Source organism: Ptychodera flava, chromosome 7, assembly GCF_041260155.1.
Source record: "Ptychodera flava strain L36383 chromosome 7, AS_Pfla_20210202, whole genome shotgun sequence".
In the NCBI taxonomy this organism is placed as follows: domain Eukaryota; kingdom Metazoa; phylum Hemichordata; class Enteropneusta; family Ptychoderidae; genus Ptychodera; species Ptychodera flava.
In genome coordinates this window covers 11,470,686-11,495,814 of record NC_091934.1, presented here as the reverse complement: position 1 = coordinate 11,495,814, position 25,129 = coordinate 11,470,686, and the positions used below count along the sequence as shown (strand labels likewise).

The 25,129-nt window shown below is 38.1% G+C and overlaps 1 protein-coding gene across 4 annotated transcripts in view; it reads right to left on the bottom strand.

The window, feature by feature from the left end:
- Positions 1–25,129, bottom strand: part of LOC139136792 (NECAP-like protein CG9132) — a 101,487-nt gene that overhangs the window by 55,040 nt on the left and 21,318 nt on the right. The window contains exon 1 of one of the 4 annotated variants that reach the window (XM_070704629.1): positions 8,276–8,376. The exons of the other annotated variants lie outside the window; for them this stretch is intronic. Coding sequence (XP_070560730.1) covers positions 8,276–8,370 — 95 coding nt within the window. The 5' untranslated portion in view covers positions 8,371–8,376. Of the gene's footprint in view, positions 1–8,275; positions 8,377–25,129 lie in introns of those variants that run through there. 4 annotated transcript variants of the gene reach the window in all.

Below are 25,129 nucleotides of genomic sequence, written 5' to 3'. Positions count from 1 at the left end.
ATTATTTTACCCTCGGATGAGTAATTGATTATTTCTTTTTCAATATCTTCAAAGAGAGTATTTACCTTCTCTTTGTAAATGGATGAATTATCTGGTGGGAAATATGTTGCACAGATAAATATGTCTTTTTCAAAGTTAAAAAAAGTTTTATCTAGTTTGACCCATATTGTATCAGGTATAATCGTAGAGATTTTCTGTACTCCTCTTTTATATTTATGTTTGAACAGAAATATAGTACCACCAGAGTTCCGTTTTGCTGTTTTCTTTTTTTTCCTATCACTACGAAAATAACTAAAATCAGACAAGGAAAAATTGTCTACAGAATCTAACCAACTTTCTTCTAAAGCTACAAAGTCAAAATGATTAATAGTATTCAAGAAGTCTTGGTCATTCAGCTTCTGCTTGACCCCTTGAATGTTCCAAGTCATAAAAGTTAAGGTGTTATCCACCTGTTGTCGATAAGTCTCCGATAAACACATAACAATGGCCAACTAACAACTGTTACTCTCCTAGTAACATGGTTGTTTTAACAGAATCATACACACTTATACAAAATTTTTCAAAAGAGTTATCAGCGAATGGACTATCTGGTCATTTTTATTTTGCACAGCATCTTCCCTCCCAGTACTGTTATACAGTGGCTTTGTTTGACGATGTTGATATTGTTTATTTCCATGTGATCGGTACTGCCCTGTAGCCTGTCTGTTGTACTGCACTGGTTGACCTCTCCTGATGAATCCACTCCTATTGCCATGACCTGACCTCGTAGATTGACCCTGACGAGCTCGCTTTTCGTTTCCATCCATCATCGTCCATTTCATATCTGCTACTAGTAACTTGACACCATCCCTTTCAATGTGTATTCCATCCTTTACAAACAGATGTCCACTCGTTGCCAACTTCCTATGTTGTATGAATACCAGCTTTTCATTCTTATTGCAGAATTCTTTAATGTTATTGTTAATTTCTGTAATATCAACATTAATCGTATCTCATCCAATCCTAGGTAAAATTGCAGATATTCCAATTTTGGCATTTGGATATTTTTGTGTTGCAGTTTCAGCAATTGTTTGGGGTGACGTCAGTACTGATTGTTTGTTTTTCTTTGTTTCAGCCATTGTTTGGGGTGACGTCAGTACTGATTGTTTGTTTTTCTTTGTTAAGTCATTTGTTCCCATGTGGCAAATTACAGATGATAATTTTGTGGGATCAAAATTTGAATCCTAAATTTTTTGGACAGCCTCTTCAGTTGTGTATACCATATATTTCTCTGCAATGTTTGGTCTATACATCTGGTCTATATTCACACCGTTGATAAGTGAGTCACCAAGTAGAACATGCTGTACTGATGCCAGATCCTTTTGGATGTGTTGTGAGGTAGTGGTAACTGTAACTTCCTGACCGGTTTCTAGATTTCTGTTCTGGACGTGTTGTGTAGTTGTGACTGATGCATATGTCTCACTCAGCATTTCATCAACTTCCTCCTCAGATGTATTTTCAAATACCTGGTAATGATTGTTTAGGGGAACTCCCGATTGTCTTACATCACTTGCAATTAACTTTGCTGATGCCGTTGATGGTGGCCTGCGCTGACTTTCAAATCCTCCCCGACTTACTTCATTGAGATGTAGTGACAGCTGTTCATACTGGTTACTCATGATATCGTATTTCCTGGAGAATGTTTCTGCTGCTTTCCTTAACTCATTGTTATCAGCCGTCAATTTATCCAAAGCAACAGTGGTAGTTTCTTTCAATTTTGTGAACTCTTGTTGCCATAGCATTTTGTCAATGTCTTGCATGTTAAGTTTTTCTTCAAAGTCACGGGCGTTCTCTTTCATCTCCTTTTTCAGTTTATCATTAGCTTCAACCAGCTTGTTGTAATTAGCTTTCAACTCATTGTAATCTTTTGTACAAGTACAAGCTCTCTGTTGATCCTGCTGAAGCATTTTTATCAATTGTTGATTTACAACATTGATAGATTGAATGAGTTCAGTCATTTGAGTCTGTAACTCCTCCACGCATATTTCGGTATCATATAACCTCCTTTCTAGGACACTGTAATTTTTCTCTATATTGCCCCGTCTAGATCTGCTGGAGGGAGTTTCAAATTTATGAACCAGTTTCTTTACAAATCCATCATCACTGTCTGTATCAACTTTATCTTCTGTGAGTTGCACACATTCATGATCAGTATCTCCAGCTGTATCTGGTTTATCAACAGCTCCATGCATGTGTGTACGTTGGCCAAACGTATTGAGGCCACCATCTTGGTTTTCGAGTTCACAGTCATATTTGAAATCACCGTTATTTCTATTAACAGATTGTTGAAGTTCAAGAAAGTCTTTATCTGCCCAGTTCTCAAAACTTTCACCTTGAACCATGATTCCGCCTTTGGTATAGAATGTCAACACTACATATTTATGCTCTCTATCATCTTGCTTTCCCGCCCGACAATTCCACAGTGTAAGAACAGCCATCTTGCCCCCTGACAGATTTGATTCTTTCCACTCCTGTTTAAGTTCATTCGCCTTACAATAGCTGTCTGTATACTTATCTTTCGATGCCTTAACCCATAATGGCAATCTGGTTGTGGTTGTCTTAAACTTGATGTTGGTTGGTACCGCACTGCTAATTTTGCAGTCATACTTGAAGTCCGTATGTATAACTTCATCAGCTGGAATTTCCGCAATGGTTGGGTTGGTCACTACAGTGGTAGACTTCGCTGCATCATACACAAAGTCCTCATTCATATTAGGCCTAGAAATCCTTCCTGCTTTGTTTTCTGCCATGACTCACAGGTTCCACGTATGTTACTTTCAGTTCTTGTGAGTATTGTGTGAGTACAAATGTTGTACAGTCTATGAAAACACCAGTTACTTGTAGAGCAAGCAGGACTACTGTACATGTGCTCTATGCTAGCCGCCATTTTTTTTTTTTTTTTAATATAAGTCCTTTTAGTTTCCAGTTCCTGAATAAAGCTATTCTGTAAAATGGTCCCTAAACTATTTCCTTTCATATAATGTAAATAGTGGATGGTTTCTATTTCCGTCCAATCTAAAGGCCATTTTCTGTGAAGTCTGATATCTTTATCTACTTCCTGACACACTTATCACTCTATTCAATTGTTCTTAGCAGTATCCTGTCATTCATTGCAATGTAATGTAAAAGTTAAAATGTGTGTTCACAGCTGACTACCAAGTGACATTTGATTTGTACAATGGCTCACTGGTATCCCTTTAATTTTATATCTCATGCCTGAAGGAAGTCATAGTCATACCGTACATGAAACTAGTACAGTTGTAAGTTTGTAATAGTACATGTAACTACATGAAATTTCAATATCACAGTGTTACACACACCTGCTTATGAACAAACAAGGCACTGGAAAAAATGAGAGAGTTGCTTAAGCCATGATTATAACAGCAATGTGCATATTGTACATGAAAGGTCATTGCACCATGGCTGTTCACATGTACATGTACCAGTATACTAATACTGTATGTATATGTAAAATGTAGGGCTAACACAGCTAATTGACCAATGGCTGTCCTCTTGAATATAATCTACATTGTACGACTGTATATGTTAAATCTATCGGAGATTAACAGCGATACATTCCCAAAAGTAAAACAAGCATATAAATGTAAATCATGTACTTCAAGAAATCTTGTACAGGGCTCGAAAATTCTCGCCGCCCGACGCCCGTGACAAGTGAATTTTGAGTCCGGGCAAGTGAAAACAACATTCTCCCAGCCCGACGGACAAGTGAATTTCAATGGGGCCACTGTACGTACGCGCTGCCACTCTCTGGTTCATTGAGTGTACCGCTTTCGATATGGCCGGCAATAAAATGGCTCTGTTCTGCTTGGCTACAAAATGGCAAAATATTGACGTTTTTGCAGGCTCTTATGTTTTTTTCTTCTCATGAAATCATGTCAGCACGATGCCTCCTCAACAGAAAACTACAGCTTTAATACAATAAAATGTTGTAACGTGTTGAAACAATTTACCCTCCTTCCTACAAAGTTACAATGTATTGAAACACTTTACTCTCCTTTCTACAAAGTTACAATTCCCTGGTACGTGAATCAAACAATGTTGCTGTTCAATACTGCAATAACGGTCCCTCTCAGTCTCTCATGAACGGACCGTGCTACAATACATCGTGGGCGACCATGAATACACTGACCCTTGGCTTTGCCTCCGTGATCTGTGTCCCGCGTACCGGTCGTTATTTTTAGTCCAAGTTTTACCTACTTTGCTTGAATCAAAATTTGGCCTGCAATTACTCAGTTTGATAGTAAAAACCATTATTTCAAGGAAACTTTCACAAACAGAGTCATAATACAAGGGAAAGGAGAAAACTTGAGGTTTTCTGAAAGGTCAAATCTGGGTCATCTTATGTGATGTCATAAATGAAGACCCTTAAGTACACAATTATGGTTCAAAAGAAACCACCTAGGAAGGTCCAATAGGTACAATCTTATGATAAAAGGTAATTTCTTGGTGCTTTCCAATTTAATGGCATTTAGCTTGACTGTCAGTTTTCAATTAAATTTTATTAACAGTTATGGCAAAGGGAAATTGTCAACAGTAGTTGTAGTAAGCATATCCATTTCAAATATCACATTAATATTTCTGCAGATTCCTCCAGTTTAATGATGTAATAGTGAACATCACCAGACATTTCTTGATGATATCAAACTATCAAATGAAAATGTTCCTGGGCTACAATGTTATCATTATTATTAAAACTATTATTACTCTTTAAAACATTGGGAAATGAATTGAGCAATATCAAATATTGTGTCTTGTTTTAAAGGATTTTGACCTGACCCTTTTTGTCTCAAGAAAAATACTCATGCTGAAGATGCTATTGAGCCTGCTTGATCACAACTATGACACAACACCATAATACTTGTATCTACACTGTCACTATGCTACCGAATGCTTTCTTCTGCATGGAAAATTTGTATTTGTGTGGCTAACAAAACCACATAAGGAGCTTGTAGTGTATATGTATGATAAGTTGTCATACTGTGAATACTGACTGAATGCTGCAGAAATATTTTGTATCTGTGGTAACGTACACTTCACATTGCTACCTGATTTTTAGAATTGCCACCTAATTATTTCTTGTGGCAAAAGTTTACCACTAGAAATGAAAAAGTATTTCAATCCCTTCAATGTCATAAAAAACACAGATAATTAATGTAATAAAAACTAAACAAATATTTCTTTAATGTAAAAACTATCATGAACAATATCTTGATTTGTAAAATTAGGAACTCCTGAATGCCGAGAAAGCTATTGCTACACTTGAGATCATAAACTGTTTAAAAGTTGCTCAAAGTGGCTACAAGATTTTTGATTTGGTTAATGAGTTGGCTAATCATTTTGGTGACTGAGGGGAACCCTGCAGTTTATGCACATACCACATGGTAACAGTAAACTAAATGATACTGAAAGTTTCACATGGGCACAATTTGACACAACACTAGTGGCCTATTATATACTTACCCTTAGTGCACCTACCTGACTTGCCTATTTAACACAAGGTACCAGGTCATGATGACACACAATGACAATGTACCGGTGTTGTCTTATTGGAATACATTACATGTCCCCCAAAAATTTAATTTGTCCCCATTAAGACCTACTATGGGTCACTGTGTCCCCATGCTAGCAAAAGCTGGCCAAAACACTGTGCATGTATACTTTATATTAGATATTATTTTTGATACACAGAATAAGGAGACAAATTTATAAGTAAGTTACAGCTACTGTTTCTTTAAATGACATGAATAAAACCATACACATTTACTCCTTAAATCATCTGAAATTCAGGGCAAGTGAATTTTTCTTCCGGACAAGTGAAATTGAAAATTCACTTGCCCTATGGCAAGTGAATTTTTAAAAAAATTTTCGAGCCCTGTTGTACACATTAAGTACCCTGCACATACCGGTACATGTACATTGTACATGTACAGTAGGTATCATATATTCTGGCATAACAACATTTCCACAACTGTGGAAGGCTGTATATTACAGGAAAATGGCGACCTGATTTTGATTTGGACTGCAAAGAAATTCTCTCTAGAGGAAGAGTTGCTTTTTCTGTCCCTCTTATACTAAACCCCATTCTTTCCACTTTCAGGTCTAGATAAAATGGAGGCATAGCTGCCATTTAAAATCATCCTTTGATTATCAATTGAAGTCCCTATGGAAAAATATTAGCGATACTGGTAAATTCCTCAAGTTTGCTTGTAAGCCAGTGGTGATGCACTTGGTTCTACCATTTTAAAGTTAAAGACACACTTTTCAATCCCAGGTTCTCGCATTAGTGGAGTTCTCCTCCCAGTCAAACGCTTTGCCAGTACGATGTTTGATTTCTATAACATTAATTACACAAACTGATCTCAACCTTTTGTCACATTTTGCTTATCCTGCAAACAGAGTTTATGCAAGCTTTTGATTGACGGTCGGTTCAAATTGCCAACGGTCATTGATTCCCCACCACAAACGCTTGACTTTGAATATAACCACAGAGTTCGTTCGGCAGCAACTTCGCGCTGACCGCTTGGCAGTCTGTCTGTGTTTTTGCGGCCATGGAAAACTAAAAAGTTGCATTTTCTGGAGCGTGTGCCTGCGTGTTGCCTGTTTGGTGTCCACTTACACAATGAACGCCGCCATAACTTGGCGTCATTTTAAAGGGAGGCTCCGCCTTTAAAGAGTATGGCAAAGTAATGGCTTTTCAACTGCCATTCACAACCACCCAATTATCACATGATTTAAAGCTGGAACGTTTCACTGTGGCGAGTCTCATTCGACTATTGACAGCATTCTGAGCAAAGTTTCAAAAGCAAGTGTTTGTTAATTGTTTGGCGTAATAAAATTAATAACACAAGCTAGTACGGGCAAGATCACGATTTGTTGCCTGCCCTCTGGCTGGTGCTCATGACGATAATATTGATGATACCCTCGCCTTCGGCTCGGGCATCATCAATATTACCGTCATGAGCACCATCCCTTGGGCGGGCAACAAATCGTGATCTTGCCCTTGCTGGCGTGTGTTATTATTTAACTAGAGAACACCCTTCAGTCACTAGTCAGGATATCGAGTGGGTGAACTTGGAACTTTCTGCATGTCGGATGTTCCTTGTACGCTAGGAATAAGAAACGTTTGAGTTTCTACAGGGATACCAGTCTTGCATAATAAACTCGTTGCCAGCATACCGTACGTACATGCGGGTGGGACCGTGGGTAATCTCAATTGCCAGCATCGCAGTATCCTCCCCCTTTTGTTTGCGATACACTAGCCTAGGGCCGGTCCTACTAATTACTGCCCGTGACTGCCCGTAGCTGCCTGAGGACTGCCCGAGAACTGCCCGAGGACTGCCCGAGGAGCAAGTAGGCCAAATTTCGCCCATTTTAACACTAGGCTAATAGGTTCAGTTTATATCATGCCCAGCCAACCAAAAATATCATTGATTTGGCGTTAACCTGATGTTTTCTCTGGCAGTTTTGGAACACGGAAGACGTCGGTCTTTAGGACGTCGCCAGCTTGATAGTGAGATCATACCATTCAGTCCAAGAGGTGGAACAATAACATCGCCGAGCGCGTACAGCCTGAAAGCCTACCACCCCTTGCACTGAATGGTATGATCTCTCAATCAAGTTGGAGACGTCTTTCTCGTTGTATGAAAGCCCGGCGTCTTTCAGGTTCTAAAACCGCTACAGAAAACGCCAAATCAATGATATTTTTGGTTGGCTGGGCATGATATAAACTGAACCTATTGGCCTAGTGTTAAAATGGGAGAAATTTGGCCTACTTGCTCCTCGGGCAGTCCTCGGGCAGTTCTCGGGCAGTCCTCGGGCAGCTACGGGCAGTCACGGGCAGTAATTAGTAGGACCCCCTAGGGCAGGGGCACTGGTCATACATTACTTCCGCTGGCGCTGTGTATTAACGCAAACACAACGGAGTCGACGTTGGCGAATTTGAGCTCCACAATCTCCTAACAATACAAACAATATTAAAAAATTCGTTTTATCTCGTTAGTATTTTCTCTTCCGTTTATAAAATCGGTGGTCAAGACTATCTGTATTGACATAGTTGTTACAGCGTGCGTGACGTTGACGTTCGGGATCGGACAGGTGATCAACTACCAAGCACACGGCAGTCCCAAAATTAACAGTACACTGCCAACACGACATCGTGATTACAACACGGAGCTTTGCTTGGGCTTTAAAAAGAGATCATCTTCATTCTACTCACCTATATCCCCTATTAGAGGGCCTCGGCGGGATTTTATACACATTGGAAAACACCTCGTTCTTCACACACAGTATACTTTCATTTTCTGTCGCCATTTTGCATCTAGGAAGTTGCTGTTATGATTCAACGTTGATGGCGCTCACCATAAAAATTGCATGACCTCTGGGTCATGTAAAAAAGACACCTTGTACCGATACCGTGCCCCCTTTCGCTCGCAACAAGTCGTTACGAACGAACGTTTTTGCCCAAGATAACATCTAGTGCAACTTTAAGCGTTTAAAACGAGGATTTCAAAACACCGGCAACTTTAGTCATTCTGTTGTGTATCTACCGCTTGCTAAGAGGGTGTTATGCTTGATTTGTTTATACTTTTCTTTACTTTAGGGCCTACTATTGCTCAACAACACACTCAAGGAGTGCGGTAAGGCAAAAATTACAAAACTCAGCAAACACTGGATGAAGCTGCTGCTGGGGGAGGAACTAACATACAAGAAATAAATTTGGCAAGATGTAGTTTGTGTTCGTGAGTAAAGATATACGTCATGAACTTTTCTCTATCATTCAAATCAAGAAAGCTAGGATTAGGCCTATACAAACTTGTGGATGAAAATAGACTATCTCGATAAGCTCTGTATTTTGGACATTCTATTACAAAGGGAATTTCATCCTCAACTAAAGACTTACAATACTTGCAGAATCTTTCATTTGCAGGAACTTTTGGAATTGACTTTCTACCCAGTTCTATTTGTAGGTTGTGATCCGAAATTCTTAGTTTTGTCAGCCACCTCCTATAGGTAAAAGATCTTATATCTAGCAAGTAACTTTCAAATTCAAATTTTGTCTTAAATAGTCTGTAAGTTCGGAGCTTATTCCTCTGCATTCTCCACTTCCTTGTATCATTATGAATGTTTCTCAGCCATGTTTGTTCATAAGTTTCACCACAGGGCGTGGCAGGAATTATTAGTGTAGAAGTTATGAATATGATCAATAAATGTCTTGTATTAAACTATTTTTCATTATACAAGGCTTACCTGTGTCTATAGTGTGTGCCTATTACTTTACGCTAGCTATCTGAGATCTCTGTATAGTATTTCAAAGAAAACAGTCTATATCTGTTAATTGCCCTCCCTAATCCCTTCATTAATTTGTTCTGCCGATCACTGACGCGGTGGCTTATCGCCCTGACCAAATACCTCGTTAGCGGCTCATAAGGTAGTAGACGGAGATCTCAGTAAGATGTCATCTGATAAAACCAATCTATGCCAGTATTTGAGCATGTGCTTTATCACCGTAAAGTGAATTGGATATCTACCCAGCTCTCCAACAACACCATCAGACGGTGCACGTTTAGAGACTCCTAGGATAAATCTATAATAAGATATACTAACATCATTGAGAAAGTTACACTTGTCATTAATTTCATGTCCCCATATTTCACAGCCATATGTCATAATAGGAACAATTAAACTATCAAAGAGTGATAATGCAACTTTTACAGAAAGTGAACCATTTTGAAGGCCCTTACGAAGGCTGAAAAGAGCTTTCATTGCCTTCAATTTAAGATAATGAAAATTACCTTTGAATCTACCATTTGGGGTAATGACAAAACCAAGATAACAGTACTCTTTCACTAAGTCAAGAGTCACTCCATTTTAAGTGAGTGTAACTCCTTTTACAAGATGATAACTTTTGTTGAACACAATAACTTTCGTTTTCTTTTTATGTTAATAGATAATTTCTATTCACGACAAAAACTATGAAGTTTATCTAAGCAGCTTTGTAAGCCTGTTTCAGATTCTGAAATCAATAAAAGATCATCAGCATACATTAGACAATTGATAAGGAGTTTACCAAGTTTGATAGGACAGTCCTGACTGGAACCAAATGTACTGGGAAGATCATTTATAAAAATATTAAACAAAGTTGGACTTAAGTTACACCCTTGCTTAACTCATAAATTTGAGTCAAATTCTTCAGTAAAGCAGTTGTTACTTTTCACACAATATTGTACATGGACTTAATTAAACTATAAAAATTACCATTAATGCCGTGTTTCTGTAATTTCCAAAGTAAACCTGTACGCCAAACCCTGTCAAATGCTTTCTGAAAATCTACAAAACAACAATAAAGGTACCTACGACTGGGACTATAGCTTGGCTGAGAAAATTTCGCATAGACATGTTGATCGATAGCAGAACGCAAAACAAGAAGATTATCTGCAGTTCTCGTCTTTGCTCTGAAACCAGACTGAAATGCATGGCGAAAAAAATACCATTGCTATTAAGAAAGTTTATAAGCCTATTATTCAACACAGAGGTAAACAGTTTTGCAAGGCAACTATTTATAGAAATCCCTCTGTAATTTGACGGATCACATGTATCACCTGATTTGAACACAGGGACCAAATATGCTTTTTTTCCAAGCATTTGGAAACGTTCCTGATCTGAGGATGACATTGAATAATGAACACAATGGCGTAAGTATGGAAGAACCACCATATTTTAGCATTTCATTCAAAATACCATCGACACCTAGGGATTTCCCTGATTTTAATTTACGCAAAGCTATAAGCCTCCACTCAAAGCTAAAAGTTGATTGTGTAATTGATTTACATGATAAGATTCACATTCACATTCACAAAAGTTAATCATCTCCTACTGAAAAATTTACTTGCGGTTCTTAACACTAAATTCAGAATACAACACAAAAGATTAAGTTTACTAATAACTATTGCTAAAAGGAAATTAGTAATACTAATTAATATTGCTAATAAGGAAATGGAGTCGGCCCCGGGCAAATCAAGTTCGAAACCTACGATCAGAAATAAGTATTAACGAACCAATAAAAGCGCTGATTCTGTTTACAAATGAACGATGTTCGTATATGTTTATAAAGATAATTAGAAAAGTGATTCATATATGTTCGAACAGACTTCATTTTCACTTTGTTGAAGCACTGATGATATAAAAGCTGAAATCCCCAGAAAGCACTCTCATGTCTGTAATAAATGTAAAGCGTGCGTAATTCTTACTCACCCATGGGCATTGAAATCAAAACATTGTCACACTCCATGGAACAGGAGTTGATTACCTCATTACAAAGTAATAAAATATGACAAGGCTTGAAGCAGGTTTTATAGAAGTGAATTAGTGTTAAAGGGAGTGTTAAAGCATGTAAATGAGAACTTTGCGCTCATGCAATCGAAACACTCTTACTGTACGTTGATGGCATTATACAGATGTACATTGATGCTTTATTGTTGACCGGAATTAAGCCACTTTGTCACAATGATTAATATAACTTGTCATCGTAAACATTCAAAATTGACTCGAGGCTGCCAGTGTTTAACTCTCGGATTTCTGAAATTAGCATGAATTATGCAGACCATACTATGCAACGGTCTTACCCCATGTTTAAAATTCATGCTTCATAGTGACCCTTGTTTTAGGTTCTTATATTGGTGTAGACTATATATGTTTTTTGCACATCAGCAGCCAGATTCATACTAGGCATAATATAATCCTCGCTTCATTTTCTATAGCTGTAGGGCCACTGGTTTCCGTGGAATTGGGCGCCTAGCATGTAAACATAACAAGTCATCGTTGATGACACAGTCCCCACTTGTTAATAATGGGTACTTTGATTACATGTCCTCAGAGAGGATAGAGTCCTCTTCATTAATTAGGTCTGTGATAAAAATACTTTGATACAGATGGCGCTCAATGGCCAAGAATGAGTTCCATGGTGACGAAAACATAAAACCAATGTAGGCCACCATCCTAAAGTTCATAAAATGAGTCAACTAGGAATTAATCAACAGGATGTTGCAAAACATTTTTGCATACAATTCTAACACTTAACAGATTATCACTGGTACCATACTTCATAAAGTTTGATGCAGTATTTACAACACTATGAGATCAACATCTGTATCAAGTTTCATCACATTTGACGTTGTATTAATTTGTGGCTATATCACCCTAATTAGGAAAGTTCATTACTTATGCAATTACAAATTAATTAAAATGACACTGATAAATGTCTTTTTCAATGTTAAAGCAATGTGAGCTTAACATCGGTTAACATCTGTATAAAGTTTCATGAATTTGATGCAGTACATATTTCTTGACATATCAGCCTACTTACGAAACTTCAATAATTGACATGTTACTGCTACATGACGTGAAACAAATTGACGAGCATATGTATGAAATAGGTCAATGTCAACTTTGAATGATACTGGTGGAAATATGTCTGAGTTATGGCTCTGTACATGAAAACATCGTAATAAAATGGCTGCCTAGCAACCATATTGGATCGTATCACATAAAAAATCAACGTACATATGTATGACATAGGTCAATGTCCTTGTACCAACTTTGAATAAAATCAGTTGAGATATGCCTGAGTTATGCCTCTGTATATGAAAAAATCGTAACAAAATGACCACACAGCAGCCATATTGGATCGTATCACAAAACAAATTGACGTGCATATCTATGACATTGGTCAATGTCCTTGTACCAACTTTGAATAAAATCGGTTGAGATATGCCTGAGTTATGCCTCTGTATATGAAAAAATTGTAATAAAATGGCCGCCTAGCGGCCATATTGGATTGTATCACAAAACAAATCGACGTGCATATCTATGAAATTGGTCAATGTCCTTGTAGCAATGTTGAATAAAATCGGTTGAAACATGTCTGAGTTGTGGCTCTGTACATGAAAAAATCATAATAAAATGGCCGCCTGGCGGCCATATTGGATCGTATCACAAAACAAATTGACCTGCATATCTATGACATTGGTCAATGTCTTTGTACCAACTTTGAATAAAATCACTTGAGACATGTCTGAGTTATGGCTCTGTACATGAAAAAATCGTAATAAAATGGCCGCCTGGCGGCCATATTGGATCGTATCACAAAGAAAATTGACGTGCATATCTATGACATTGGTCAATGTCCTTGTACCAACTTTGAATAAAATTGGTTGAAACATGTCTGAGTTATGGCTCTGTACATGAAAAAATCGTAATAAAATGGCCGCCTGGCGGCCATATTGGATCGTATCCCAAAACAAATCAACGTGCATCTGTATGACATATGAAGTAATCCTTGTACCAAGTTTGAATGAAATCGCTTCTTGCATCTCTGAGATATCTGTGTGAACGGACGGACGGACGCACGGACATGACCAAACCTATAAGTCCCCCCGGACGGTGTCCGTGGGGACTAATTAAAGCATACTTGCTGGAATTTGGTTCTAATTTCATGCCGGAGACTCAGCTTGTCATCTCACAATATTATGTTCGCCAAAGACACTTTTGCTGCAAATTTCTTTTTGCGAGTCGACTTTATTTACATAACAAGATATCTGCGTCATTGTCAAACAGAAATACTTATTATTTTATAAAAGATATATAATCCGCGTGCACAAATGACTTAGGAAATACTTTGAGCTCATTTTTAAATTTGTTTTTGACAACCGAATATAAAATTACGATATTATGATAACCATTGGAGTGACACATGTCGTTTAATACAACAAAGTGTAATGTTCCCAGGTTTACAAGATCCAGAAACCCCTTGAACTTTTAGTATGTTATGAATGGCAAATGTTTAGAATCTGTTATAAAATACGGTGATCAAGATGCTTATCTTACATCAAACCTAGACTGGAACACCCATATTGTTTTGGTACTGTAAAGCGTACTAGCCTTGTGGTTATAAATGTGACACAAAAAACTATTTGGGCTCTTTTTGTTCTATGATAATTGTTCACTAATCCCTAGCCACCTGGAGTATGGGAGTGTTGTATGGACGTCACTGTGTGGGATTGTTTACGAAGCAGGATCTTTTGAGTTCAAGTGATGGAGACAGAGGCGTCGACTGTATTTTTTCAAACTTTATTACTACAGCTACGATGAACTACTGCTACAATAATATAATGTATCAGTGGGTGGATAAGTGACGACCAGTTCCAGTGGTGAGCGATGCGCTCTGAGTATACGCATACATATACACTAAGCTGTACATAAACATATACTAAAGTAAAGTGGCTAATTCAGGCTGTGATATAGCTAGACTTGGTTCAAGTCGGTGAATTTTGAAAAAATAAAATCATTTATAATAGTTTCTCTTGTGTCTCTCCTATTTCGTACAAACCTATCCGGAATTTGGCAGCTCTCGCCAGGTTTTCCCAGCGATTGAATGCGTCACGTTTGAGTCTGCGCAGTAGTGAGTTAGTTTCTGTGATTCCGGGTGAAACTCCGCTGTATAGCGTTCACTCCACTCATCGCGTTCACCCTGCTCATCGCGTCCACTCACGCGCGCGTTTCACATGAAAGCAAAATACAAATCATTGCGTTCACTCCACTCAAACATTCACAAATCACAGACTTGAACCAAGTCTATGATATAGCCGGTTTTGGCGGGAAAGTAAGAAGCGTCTTTGACTTTGATTGGTTAGAGATGAGTCACGTCAGAAAGAATTAAAACTATGTGTAAACACAGGATATTGGAAGGAACTGAAGAGATTACAATCTGTCTTCATTGTCAAGGAATTAAGAAGTAGCTATCTTTGTATAACGTTTCTCGACATTCTCCCGCCCGACAGAAAAGGTATCAAGTCTAAAATTCGAAAAATCATCGTAAACTAAAACTCGAGAAAAATGCAAAAATTGAAAGTAATCGAAATACTGAGTAAAATGACTAGATATCATATGGTGAGTATATATGAGTATATAGGGTCCATTAAATAGTGTCCAATATATATTGTCCGATATATAGAGTTCACATAGTGTTCAGGTCTTGTATCCTACAACGTGCAATGGCTGCTGCTGTACGTGTAGAACGTCGTTGACCTTTACTAGGGTCAGGCAGAATTGTGTCCGTGTCATTGTTGCTGCTTGGTAACATTGGAGAAGTGTTTGCCTTCACTTCGAGGGGATAAAGTTTCACAATAGGACGATTAGTGAGTCCTGTCGTAGTCTTGATTTCCGCAGATCGTATCATTCCATCTTTTCCGTAGTTTAATTTCTCCACGATGGCTAATGGCCAATGCATTCGTCATTCAGTGTCACTGTGAACTAGAACAACATCTCCGACCTTGATTACATTGTTGGGAGTGCCGTTCAATTTGTGATGTTCTGAAATCCATCGACGCCAGAATTGTTCTTGTAATTGAGCAATGCCTACGTACCGTTTGTTCAAGCTGCTGCTATTTCCATAGGTTGGGTCCGAAAGTTCGTCGTCGTCGTATAGTGGGTGTGGCACGCCTGTAAGTGGCCGTCCCTGCAGAAGGTGAGACGGTGATAGGGGCGTCGTGTCTTCAGAATCCGTGTACAAGTAGGTGAGAGGTCGGTCGTTCAACATGGTTTCAATCTCTGTAACAATAGTGTTCAATTCGTCGAATGTAACGAAGGCGCAACCGAGCACTTTCTTTATCGCGTTTTTAGTCAGTCCGATCATGCACTCCCAGAAACCTCCGAACCAAGGGGCGCGTTTAGGTATGAAGGACCATTGTACGCGTCGATTAGCTAAATAGCGTTTCACATCTGGCGCGTAGAATAATTTCCGTATTTCATCCGCGGCGGATAAATAAGTAGAGGCGTTGTCCGAAATCATCTTCGAGGGTAGCGAGCGTCTTGCTGCGAATCGTCGGAAGGCGAGTAGAAATGATCCCGTAGATAGATCAGGTACCAGTTCGAGGTGAACGGCGCGAGTCACGGCACAGGTGAACAAACATATGTAGGCTTTTGTTTCCTTACCGTTAGGCGATTTAACAAATAGCGCTCCGGTGAAATCCACTCCAGTAATAGCGAAGGGAGGGGCGTCGTTTACGCGATACGATTGCAGCGGAGCTTGTATCGGTATTTGATAAGGTTTGCCGCTCGTTTTCAGACAAGTGACGCATTTTCTTAGCAATTTTTTCACGGTCTGGCGAATCTTGGCTATCCAGAAGCGTCGTCGAATGTAGGTTACCGTTGTCTGTAACCCAGAGTGAAGCGCGCGTGCGTGTGCGTTCAAAATCACGAAATCGGTGAACCGATGAGCTGGGGGTAGTAGAATTGTCACAAAGTCCAGGGGAGCATTGCAGATAGGGGTAGTGCGCGCGACAGGGAGCCTGTCAGCTGGGAAATGGAATGTGTCATGTGGGAATGCTCACGTCTAGTCACGGAATATGAGATCAAAGGTCATCATAGGCCAGGCTTTTGCGCAAGCGTTTCCCTCAAATAACTATTAGGCCTACTGTTCGTTAATGCTGCATACTGACTGACTGACTGACTGACCGGGTACCGTACGTTGTGAGTTCGAACCCGATTGAAACCACGTCATTTGTTAATAGAGAAAGTGCATGAGTACAAAGTGAGTATCATTTTTTTTTAGTCATTTGTGATAGACTTGTAACAGAAGGGAATGAGACTCAACAACTGTTGCAGCACATCGACTATGACTTATCCATGACCATATACTCATTCATTTTATGTGGGAATGAAGAGACTCGCAACATATCTCTATTCATAATAATGGTTTTGCTTATCAATGTTTTCCTTTATGTTATTCCTTGGTAACATATTCTGTTTGAGCATTAATTTTATGATATCCATTGACATTTAGAAAATTTGGAGTTGCACACCAGCTGTCACATGGGAATGACTGAGGCTCTCAACACATATCCAACCGCTAGCATGGCATTATCTATCAATGTTAATCTTCATTTTCTTTCCTGGTGACATATTCTGAATCATTTTGAGCATTGACATGGGAAATTTGTTGTATTGATTTGCATTTAGAGCATTCAGAGTAACACACCTGTCACGTAGGAATGGAGAGTCTGCATGCAGTGTCAACACATCCCCAACAACCATAACTTAGGGGTAACTTAGGGGTACACCATTTGATTTCTGGGGGGGGTATGGAGGATTTTGAGAAAAAAAAATTTGTCGCCAGGTGAGATAGAAGAAAAAAAATTGATCCTGTCATGGCCTGAGAAAAAAAAAATTGTCATAACAGACAGAAGTGAAAAAAAAATTGTCACAATGCACCAGAAATTAGCAAAATTTGGAAACCCTATTCTCATGTAATTCTTTGCCGGCGCGCCGCCATAGACGGCGCAAATGTTTTTAACACAAGCAATTCTTATGTTTTTTCCCAAGCACTTATGATATAAGCATGCACTACATAGGTCTACTTTACACCTCAGTGCACTCAATTTTTTCCTTCCCTTTACTGACCCAAGAAATCATATTTCAGGATTTCTGTTGCAATATCTCAATGGCATAGGCACTATCTAAAGGGGACTTTTTGACTTCTGTAAATTGTGAAAATTTTAAAACACAAGACAGGAGTCAATAAGCTAGTGTTAAAATCAATATATTATTCTCTCAATATAAAGATATTAGGAAGATGTACAAGTTGACAATGAAAAATTGAGGAACAACAAATATAATGAAATACAAGGGAGGGGGTCACTAAAAAAATTGAAAACTTCAGGGGGGCGTTACTGAAAATGTGGAGAGGAAGAAGGGGGGGGGGGTTACTCAGTTTTTTTTTGCGAAGTAAATTGAAACACATCTCAGATTGCACCATTGCACACATCCATTTCTCAAAATTTTCACAGGATCTAGGACAAAACTGAACTGTTGTGAATTCATCCTTTATTATCACAGAAACATGTTTTCATTTACCTCAGTTCAATGAGCATTTTGACAGTTAAACATACCATATTCATGCTTTTCATTAGAAGCTGGCAGCTGGAGAAATGACACAAGAAGGTCACAGATTTTCCGTTCCTGTATATTTATTTATCTTCAGTCTCTGGCAAACAGAACTGTTTTTCACAAATTGTATTGTCATTTTTTTGGTTGTTGAATATTGTGACACAAACACTGATCATGCATAAAATGTAAAAAAATATTGCAGTGTTCAATGTCATTTTCAAACAGTTTTACCGAGTGCAAAATAACCTGAAACTCCTCTCAGATTGCACCATTAAACACATCAATTTCCCAAAATTTCCAATACGAGAGGGGGTTTCCCCCTCTCGTGCTCTCCCCCTTTGGGTGTTCTAACAGTTTCACTTAGTAAACATAGGGGCATTGTCCCTGAAGCTACTATAGACATGGATACAAAATTAAGTATTTCCTGACTGTATGAAATTATCTCACTAAGGTCATCCTAGGGAGATGTAAACCAAATATTAAAACTGTCTGACCAGCAGTTTTGAAAAAACAAGCGGCTCAACAGTTGACAGAGCTCTGCTGTGTTATGCAGAGAATAACCTTTTGTGACTACGGCGCGCCAAATGTTTCAAAAATATTTATCGTCATAGAGTAAAAATAAACTGTCAAATTTTCTTTCTAAAAACAAGTCTTAAACGTGTATGAATAATAAAGAAAAAAGTTCTTTCGTCCATATCATTGCATTTTATTAATGTACCTTTTCATAAAAATAGCATTCATTTGAAAATACGTGTCATTAAATATTTGAATGTGCCTGTACAGATAAAGATGACGTGCAACCGTCTTTCTTGATTGAAATAAAAATTCGATGGAATTATGGAAGAAAATAAACGAGAAAAGTATTATTGCAAAAAAGGGCAGAATGTTATGTAATGCTTAATTGTAAAATATTCTTTAAACCGTAATGAGAAGATAAACTTTTAAAAATTTGGAAATACCACACTCCCATACTTATTGACGTACACATACACGTGTATTTGATATAAAGGTGCAATGAATGCTGATTATAAGGGAGAAAAGAAAAAAAATCAAGCACACACAAAAAATATTGAAATGATTAAAAACCAAACCACCAATAGTACTTGCACTACTACAATAACAAAACGAACCACCATCAGGTCTGACTAAAAAAAGAAAGAGAATCACAATTGAAAAGTCGACCGAGATCGCGCCGGCGTTGAGGCTGTAAAGAAACCAAAACGAGGTCAGCTTGGAAAAACATAGGGCCAAAGTCCCTGAAGCTACAATAGACATGGATACAAAATTAAGTATTTTCTGACTGTATGAAATTATCTCACTTTAATAGGTCATCCTAGGGACTTGTAAACCAAATGTTAAAGCTGTCTGACCAGCGGCTTTGAAAAAACAAGCAACTCAACAGTTGACAGAGCTCTGCTGTGTAATATGTAGAGAATAACCTTTTGTGACACATGTATTGATGAAGAAGGTGGATATCTTTCATTAACATTGTAAGTGAGTTCTGTTGAATAAGTTGAGACTGTACATACGCAGAGAAAGCACACTGAAGAGACAAATGTTTGAAACTTAAGAAGTTCAAGGTCATCAAAAGCATTATAAGGAATCATGTAACTTTCATTGCACTGTTTACACAGATTGCACAATTGCTATAAATAGCACATGAGGAATCTTACAGCCAAGCTTTACCATAAAAACCCTATCACTTTGACCACTCTTTTAATTGACCACTCTATTTTTTTCCTCAAAAAGTAATTTTATTTTATCCTTACAAAGTCAACCATAAATGGAAATTAGAACTTTCTCTATCTCTATCTCTATTGACTATTTTGAGCAATTTCTTTTAGATAACATACAGGGCACAATAAATGACGGTTCAGAATATGTCAAAGTTGGGATTCAGGAAAGTTGCCTTTTACATGTTTTAATCCTCCAAGATGGTAAGCATTTCACTATGAACTGTCAAAAAAAGGTTGAACTTTCTGATAATTCTACATAAAAATTATTTTGGCTTTGATGATTTCCTAATTAATTCAATTATTTAAAATCATATTAATTATTTTTTTCTGGGTGAATTGATAGGGTTTATACAGTACAAGAATTACATACAATGCAAGTCAAATTTTGACCAAAAATGACAAAAAATTCCTTAAAAATACACATTTGCATATTCATCACAATTTGAACAAATCTAAGTTGGGTTACCCCTAGGGACCTGTATACCAAATAACAAAGCTGTCTGACCAGCGGTTATGAAGAAGAAGATTTTTTACAAAAACACCTTTTTGGCATTAATTGCCTATTTTCAACAATATCAAAAAATTAAAAAAAATAGTTTCTCAAAATCATATTTTTAATCTACACAACAAATATCGAATCAGTAAGTACTGCGGTTCTCAAGATATTTGAGTGGACGGACGCCTCACAAACGGACATACATACATACATACATACATACATACATACATACATACATACATACAGACTGACGACGGACGCCGGACGGATACCCATCCCAATAGCTTCTATAGACTATAGTCTATAGTAGCTAAAAACCAAAGCGAGGTTACAAAAAAAAAAAAAAAAAAAAAGAGGTTACCAAAAAAAAAAAAAAAAAAAACTCGGTAGAAAAAAAGAGGCCCGTTCGAGAAAAGAAAACAGAGTGGGACACCCCGCAGAAAAAACCCAACATGAAAGTTGAATAATTGTCAACGTCATGATTGTTACAGTTTAATGCCAGAGGGTTTGGGATCATCACACTCGGATGTTGGACATGATATTTGGGGTATTTCAGCGAATAACTCTCAGCTTCTAGTCTTCAATATCATCTCATGGACGTCCAAGTTACCGACACGTCCCATTCTATATTAAACAGTTACCAGTTTTGGTTAAAAGTGGACAAAACACTCGTGGTGGTTCGTCGGCTGCCAGCGGTCCCCTCGCTCCAATGTACACTCGAGGTGGTAAGCCAGCGGCCGGCGGTCCCGTCGCTAGTATAGTAGGCCTACACGCCGGCAACCAGCGATCCCCTCGCTGTTAAGTGTAGGGCCGCCTCTCCCAAACCATAGACAATCTGTGCCCAAACCCCAACAAAACGATGGCTTGCCGCTAGCCCACGGTTACGTGTGGTTCGATACACAGCGGCCGCCGTGAGGGTATGCATAGTAAAATTGCATACCACGCAGCACGCTGCGGCCTAGTTCTGCATGGCAGGGCTGTGTGTTACCGGCGTGACACGGCCTCCCGTATAACGCCGGTAAATTGACACGTACACAGCCCTGCCATGTAAAGCTAGCAGCGGCCGCCATGTATCGAACCACACACGTATCACGTGGGTTTAGCCTCTAAACGGATTGTGGCAAAGGCAAAAATACTCGGGCTGAAACACTCCGTTTAAATTCGAGGCAACGTTTTCACTAGTACCTGTAGAACGCGAACGCGCCCGACTTGACAAACACTGATCAAGCAGCCGCTATTTCTCTGTATACTGTAGCTCAAAACAACCAGCAAAGGGAGTGGTAGGGCTACGGAACCGCAGCAAGGCCGGGCTGTGAGTTACTGGATACGGCCAGGCCGTATAACACTGGCGTTATACGGCCAGGCCGTATAACGCCGGTAACTCACAGCCCTGCCCTGCCACCAAGAGCTATGTATAGGCTACTGCACAAATATCGTAGCTCCATATATTGGACTGTGTGGATATAAAGATTTCTGCAATGGGGATCGACATGTCGTGTGTGTGCCTGTCTAGCCCTGCGAGTATAGTGAAAGTGTCTGGCGTTGCGAAGGCCGGACACTCTCGCCATACTCGTAGTCGTAAGGTAAGGCTTGTACAGTTGCGTCGCTTGTCTTGTCGAACACGGAAAGCGATGGACGTTCTCTCAACACGCGGCAGATTTCTTCAAAACTATTCATTTTATCATGATTTCGGTGATCTTTGAGGATAGACGAGGAATTAGCAAACAACGAGGTGGTTTATTATCATGGTATTTGAACCCGATGTATCGAACCATACGTATAAAACTATGTAGAAATCATGTAGGCCAAACGGCGATGACAGTGCGGCTCGGTGGAAGGCCTGCAGTGGGCTCCCAGCCATACCGCGCCTAAGGCATCGATATGTTCGCAGTGTTGCTATGAAGGGTCATGGGTTTGTACGTCTCGCTCGTGATCTGACCTGTGGACTGCCTGAAATTGGCGCAGTTAACTTGACTCTCTGGAACTATTCACTGTAAACTTGGACGTTCTTTAGGTGATATTGCCCACTTCATTTCATCAAGTGTGGTTTCAAGTAGAGCAGGGCCCAGCCAAACAGAGCTAGGTTTCAAGATGTCACGTTATCACTGAAATGCTCGATTAATATTTCGTCAAACATTGGAGTATGTGGTGATCGGATTCCCCGCTGTTGGGGATTCATCAATCGAAGGAACCGTGAACCATGAGTTTTTTGAATAAAATAATTGTAATTTCGGGCTTGTTTTTTTTCTGTGGCGAGTGCTTGTTTTTTTCTTTTTTTTCTTTTTTTTTTTTTTTTTTTTTTTTGCTGTGGCGAGTCCTCATTTATTTTTTCTTTCCACAGGCCTACGCGGTTTTTTTGTATCTCTGTTCATGGCATTTTTTTATTTTTTTCGTTTTTATTTATTTTATTTTATTTTTTTGTAGATGAGATCCACTTTTGTCTAGAGCCATCAGTGCCGAATTTTTTCTCTGATTTTTTCTCTTTACTGTCAAAGCGGCTGGTGATTCATATTATATTTTTGATCATCTATAATACGTTTATTATGAGACGTAGTGCTTTTTAATTTTCTGAAGTACATAAATAATTTTATGTGTGCATGGCTTTTTTTGTCTGATTCTTTTACAATTATTTTCTGTATGTGGTTCACGTTTTTATTTTTGTACTATTTTTTCCGGGTAGTAGTGATTTTTAGTGATTTTCTTGTGAATTTTTTGGACGTATCACTGTATAACATATTTTTCTTTTTTCTTTTTGTAAAATCAGCACTCATTGCACCTTTTTCGCGAACTATTTTACGTGTATGTATGTCGATAAGTATGGATGTATGACTTTTTCAAATCGTTGAAAATTGTTTATTTCCTAATTACGCTTAAAAGATTTTTTCTCAAGTTAAAATGAAGTATTAAATGGTATTTCTGTCTTTTATATTTTAATTATACTTTTCTTACTTATTTCCTTCCTAATGAGACCGAATTTTTATTTCAATTGAGAAAAACAGTTATGTTTATTTTTGCACTGAATCGATCAATATTTTTGAAACATTTGGCGCGCCGTATGTGACACATGTATTGATGAAGAAGGTGGATATCTTTGATAGCTCATTTCAGGATGGCCTGACCAAAAATGGAAAAAATTCCGTAAAAATACAGATTTGCATATTTCATCAGACTATATTAGTCTATAATAGCAAATAAAGGAGAGTTAATTACATTCTAATTAAAGTAAACAAGACTTGCTTAAATCAAGATTTACGTCATAAAAAAACAGCATATCTGTCAGGTTATAAAGAATCTTGAGCTGATTATCTTTATCAGTATTTTCATCCTATTAAACAAGCACATTTTAACTTTCAAATTAACATTGTAAGTAAGTTCTGTTGAATAAATTGAGACTGTACATACTCAGAGAAAGCACACTGAAGAGACAAATGTTTGAAACTTAAGAAGTTCAAGGTCATCAAAAGCATTGTAAGGAATCATGTTACACTTTCATTGCACTGTTTACACAGATTGCATAACTGCTATAAATAGCACAGAGGAATCTTACAGCCCAGCTTTACCATAAAAACCCTATCACTTTGACCACTCTTTTAATTGACCACTCTATTTTTTTCCTCAAAAAGTAATCTTATTTTATCCTTACCAAGTCAACCATAAATGGAAATTAGAACTTTCTCTATCTCTATTTATTTGACCACCCTATCATGACAAACTATTATGAGCAATTTCTTTAGGATAACATAAATGGTGGTTCAGAGCATATCAAAGTTGGGATTCAGGAAAGTCACCTTTACATGTTTTAATCCTCAATTCACTATGAACTGTCCAAAAAAGTTGAACTTTCTGATAATTCCGCACTATAATTATTTTGGCTTTGATGATTTCCTAATTAATTCAATTACTTAAAATCATATTCATTATTTTTTTCTGGGTGAATTGATTGGGTTTATACAGTACAAGAATTACATACAATGTAAATCAAATTTTGACCAAAAATGACAAAAAAATTCCTTAAAAATACACATTTGCATATTTCATCACAATTTGAACAAATCTATGTTGGGTTACCCCAAGGGACCTGTATACCAAATAACAAAGCTGTCTGACCAGCGGTTATGAAGAAGAAGATTTTTTTACCAAAAACACCTTTTTTGGCATTAATTTGCCTATTTTCAACAATATCAAAAAATTAAAAAAACTAGTTTCTCAATATCATATTTTTCATCTACACAAGAAATATCAAATCAGTAAGTACTGCGGTTCTCAAGATATTTGAGTGGACGGACGCCTCACAAATGGACATACATACATACATACATACAGACTGACGCCGGACGCCGGACGGATACCCATCCCAATAGCTTCTATAGACTATAGTCTATAGTAGCTAAAAAAATAAAAAAAACACCTCTCAGATTGCACCAGACTGCACCATTGCACACATCAATATCTTAAAAATTTCCATGCAAGATAGGGGAAAGCCCCTGTGACACTTCCCCCCTAAGCCTCTCGCGTGTTCTTCCCCTGTACTTTCAAATTCTGCCCGGTCAGATATCCTAGTGAAAACCTTGTCATAATACCCATCCAAATTAAACAATATACTATATGGTTAGATACTGCGTGAGCTTTTATATCTTTATTTTATTGTGACTTACAATTTCATTTTGATGGGTTCACTTTTTTTGAACCATCATGAGATAACTGATGATAGTCTAGCAGAGTACATCAGGATTTCAAAGGTCTTTACTGTTGCTGTATTTTGTAAATGTTACAAATACATGTATTTGTATTTAACTTTTCTAAGTGGGGGGATCAGTCAAAATTTCAGAGTTAGAGAGGGGAGTTGCTCAAATTCATCACGGTTGACGGGGGGGGGGGGGGGGTGTCACTTAAA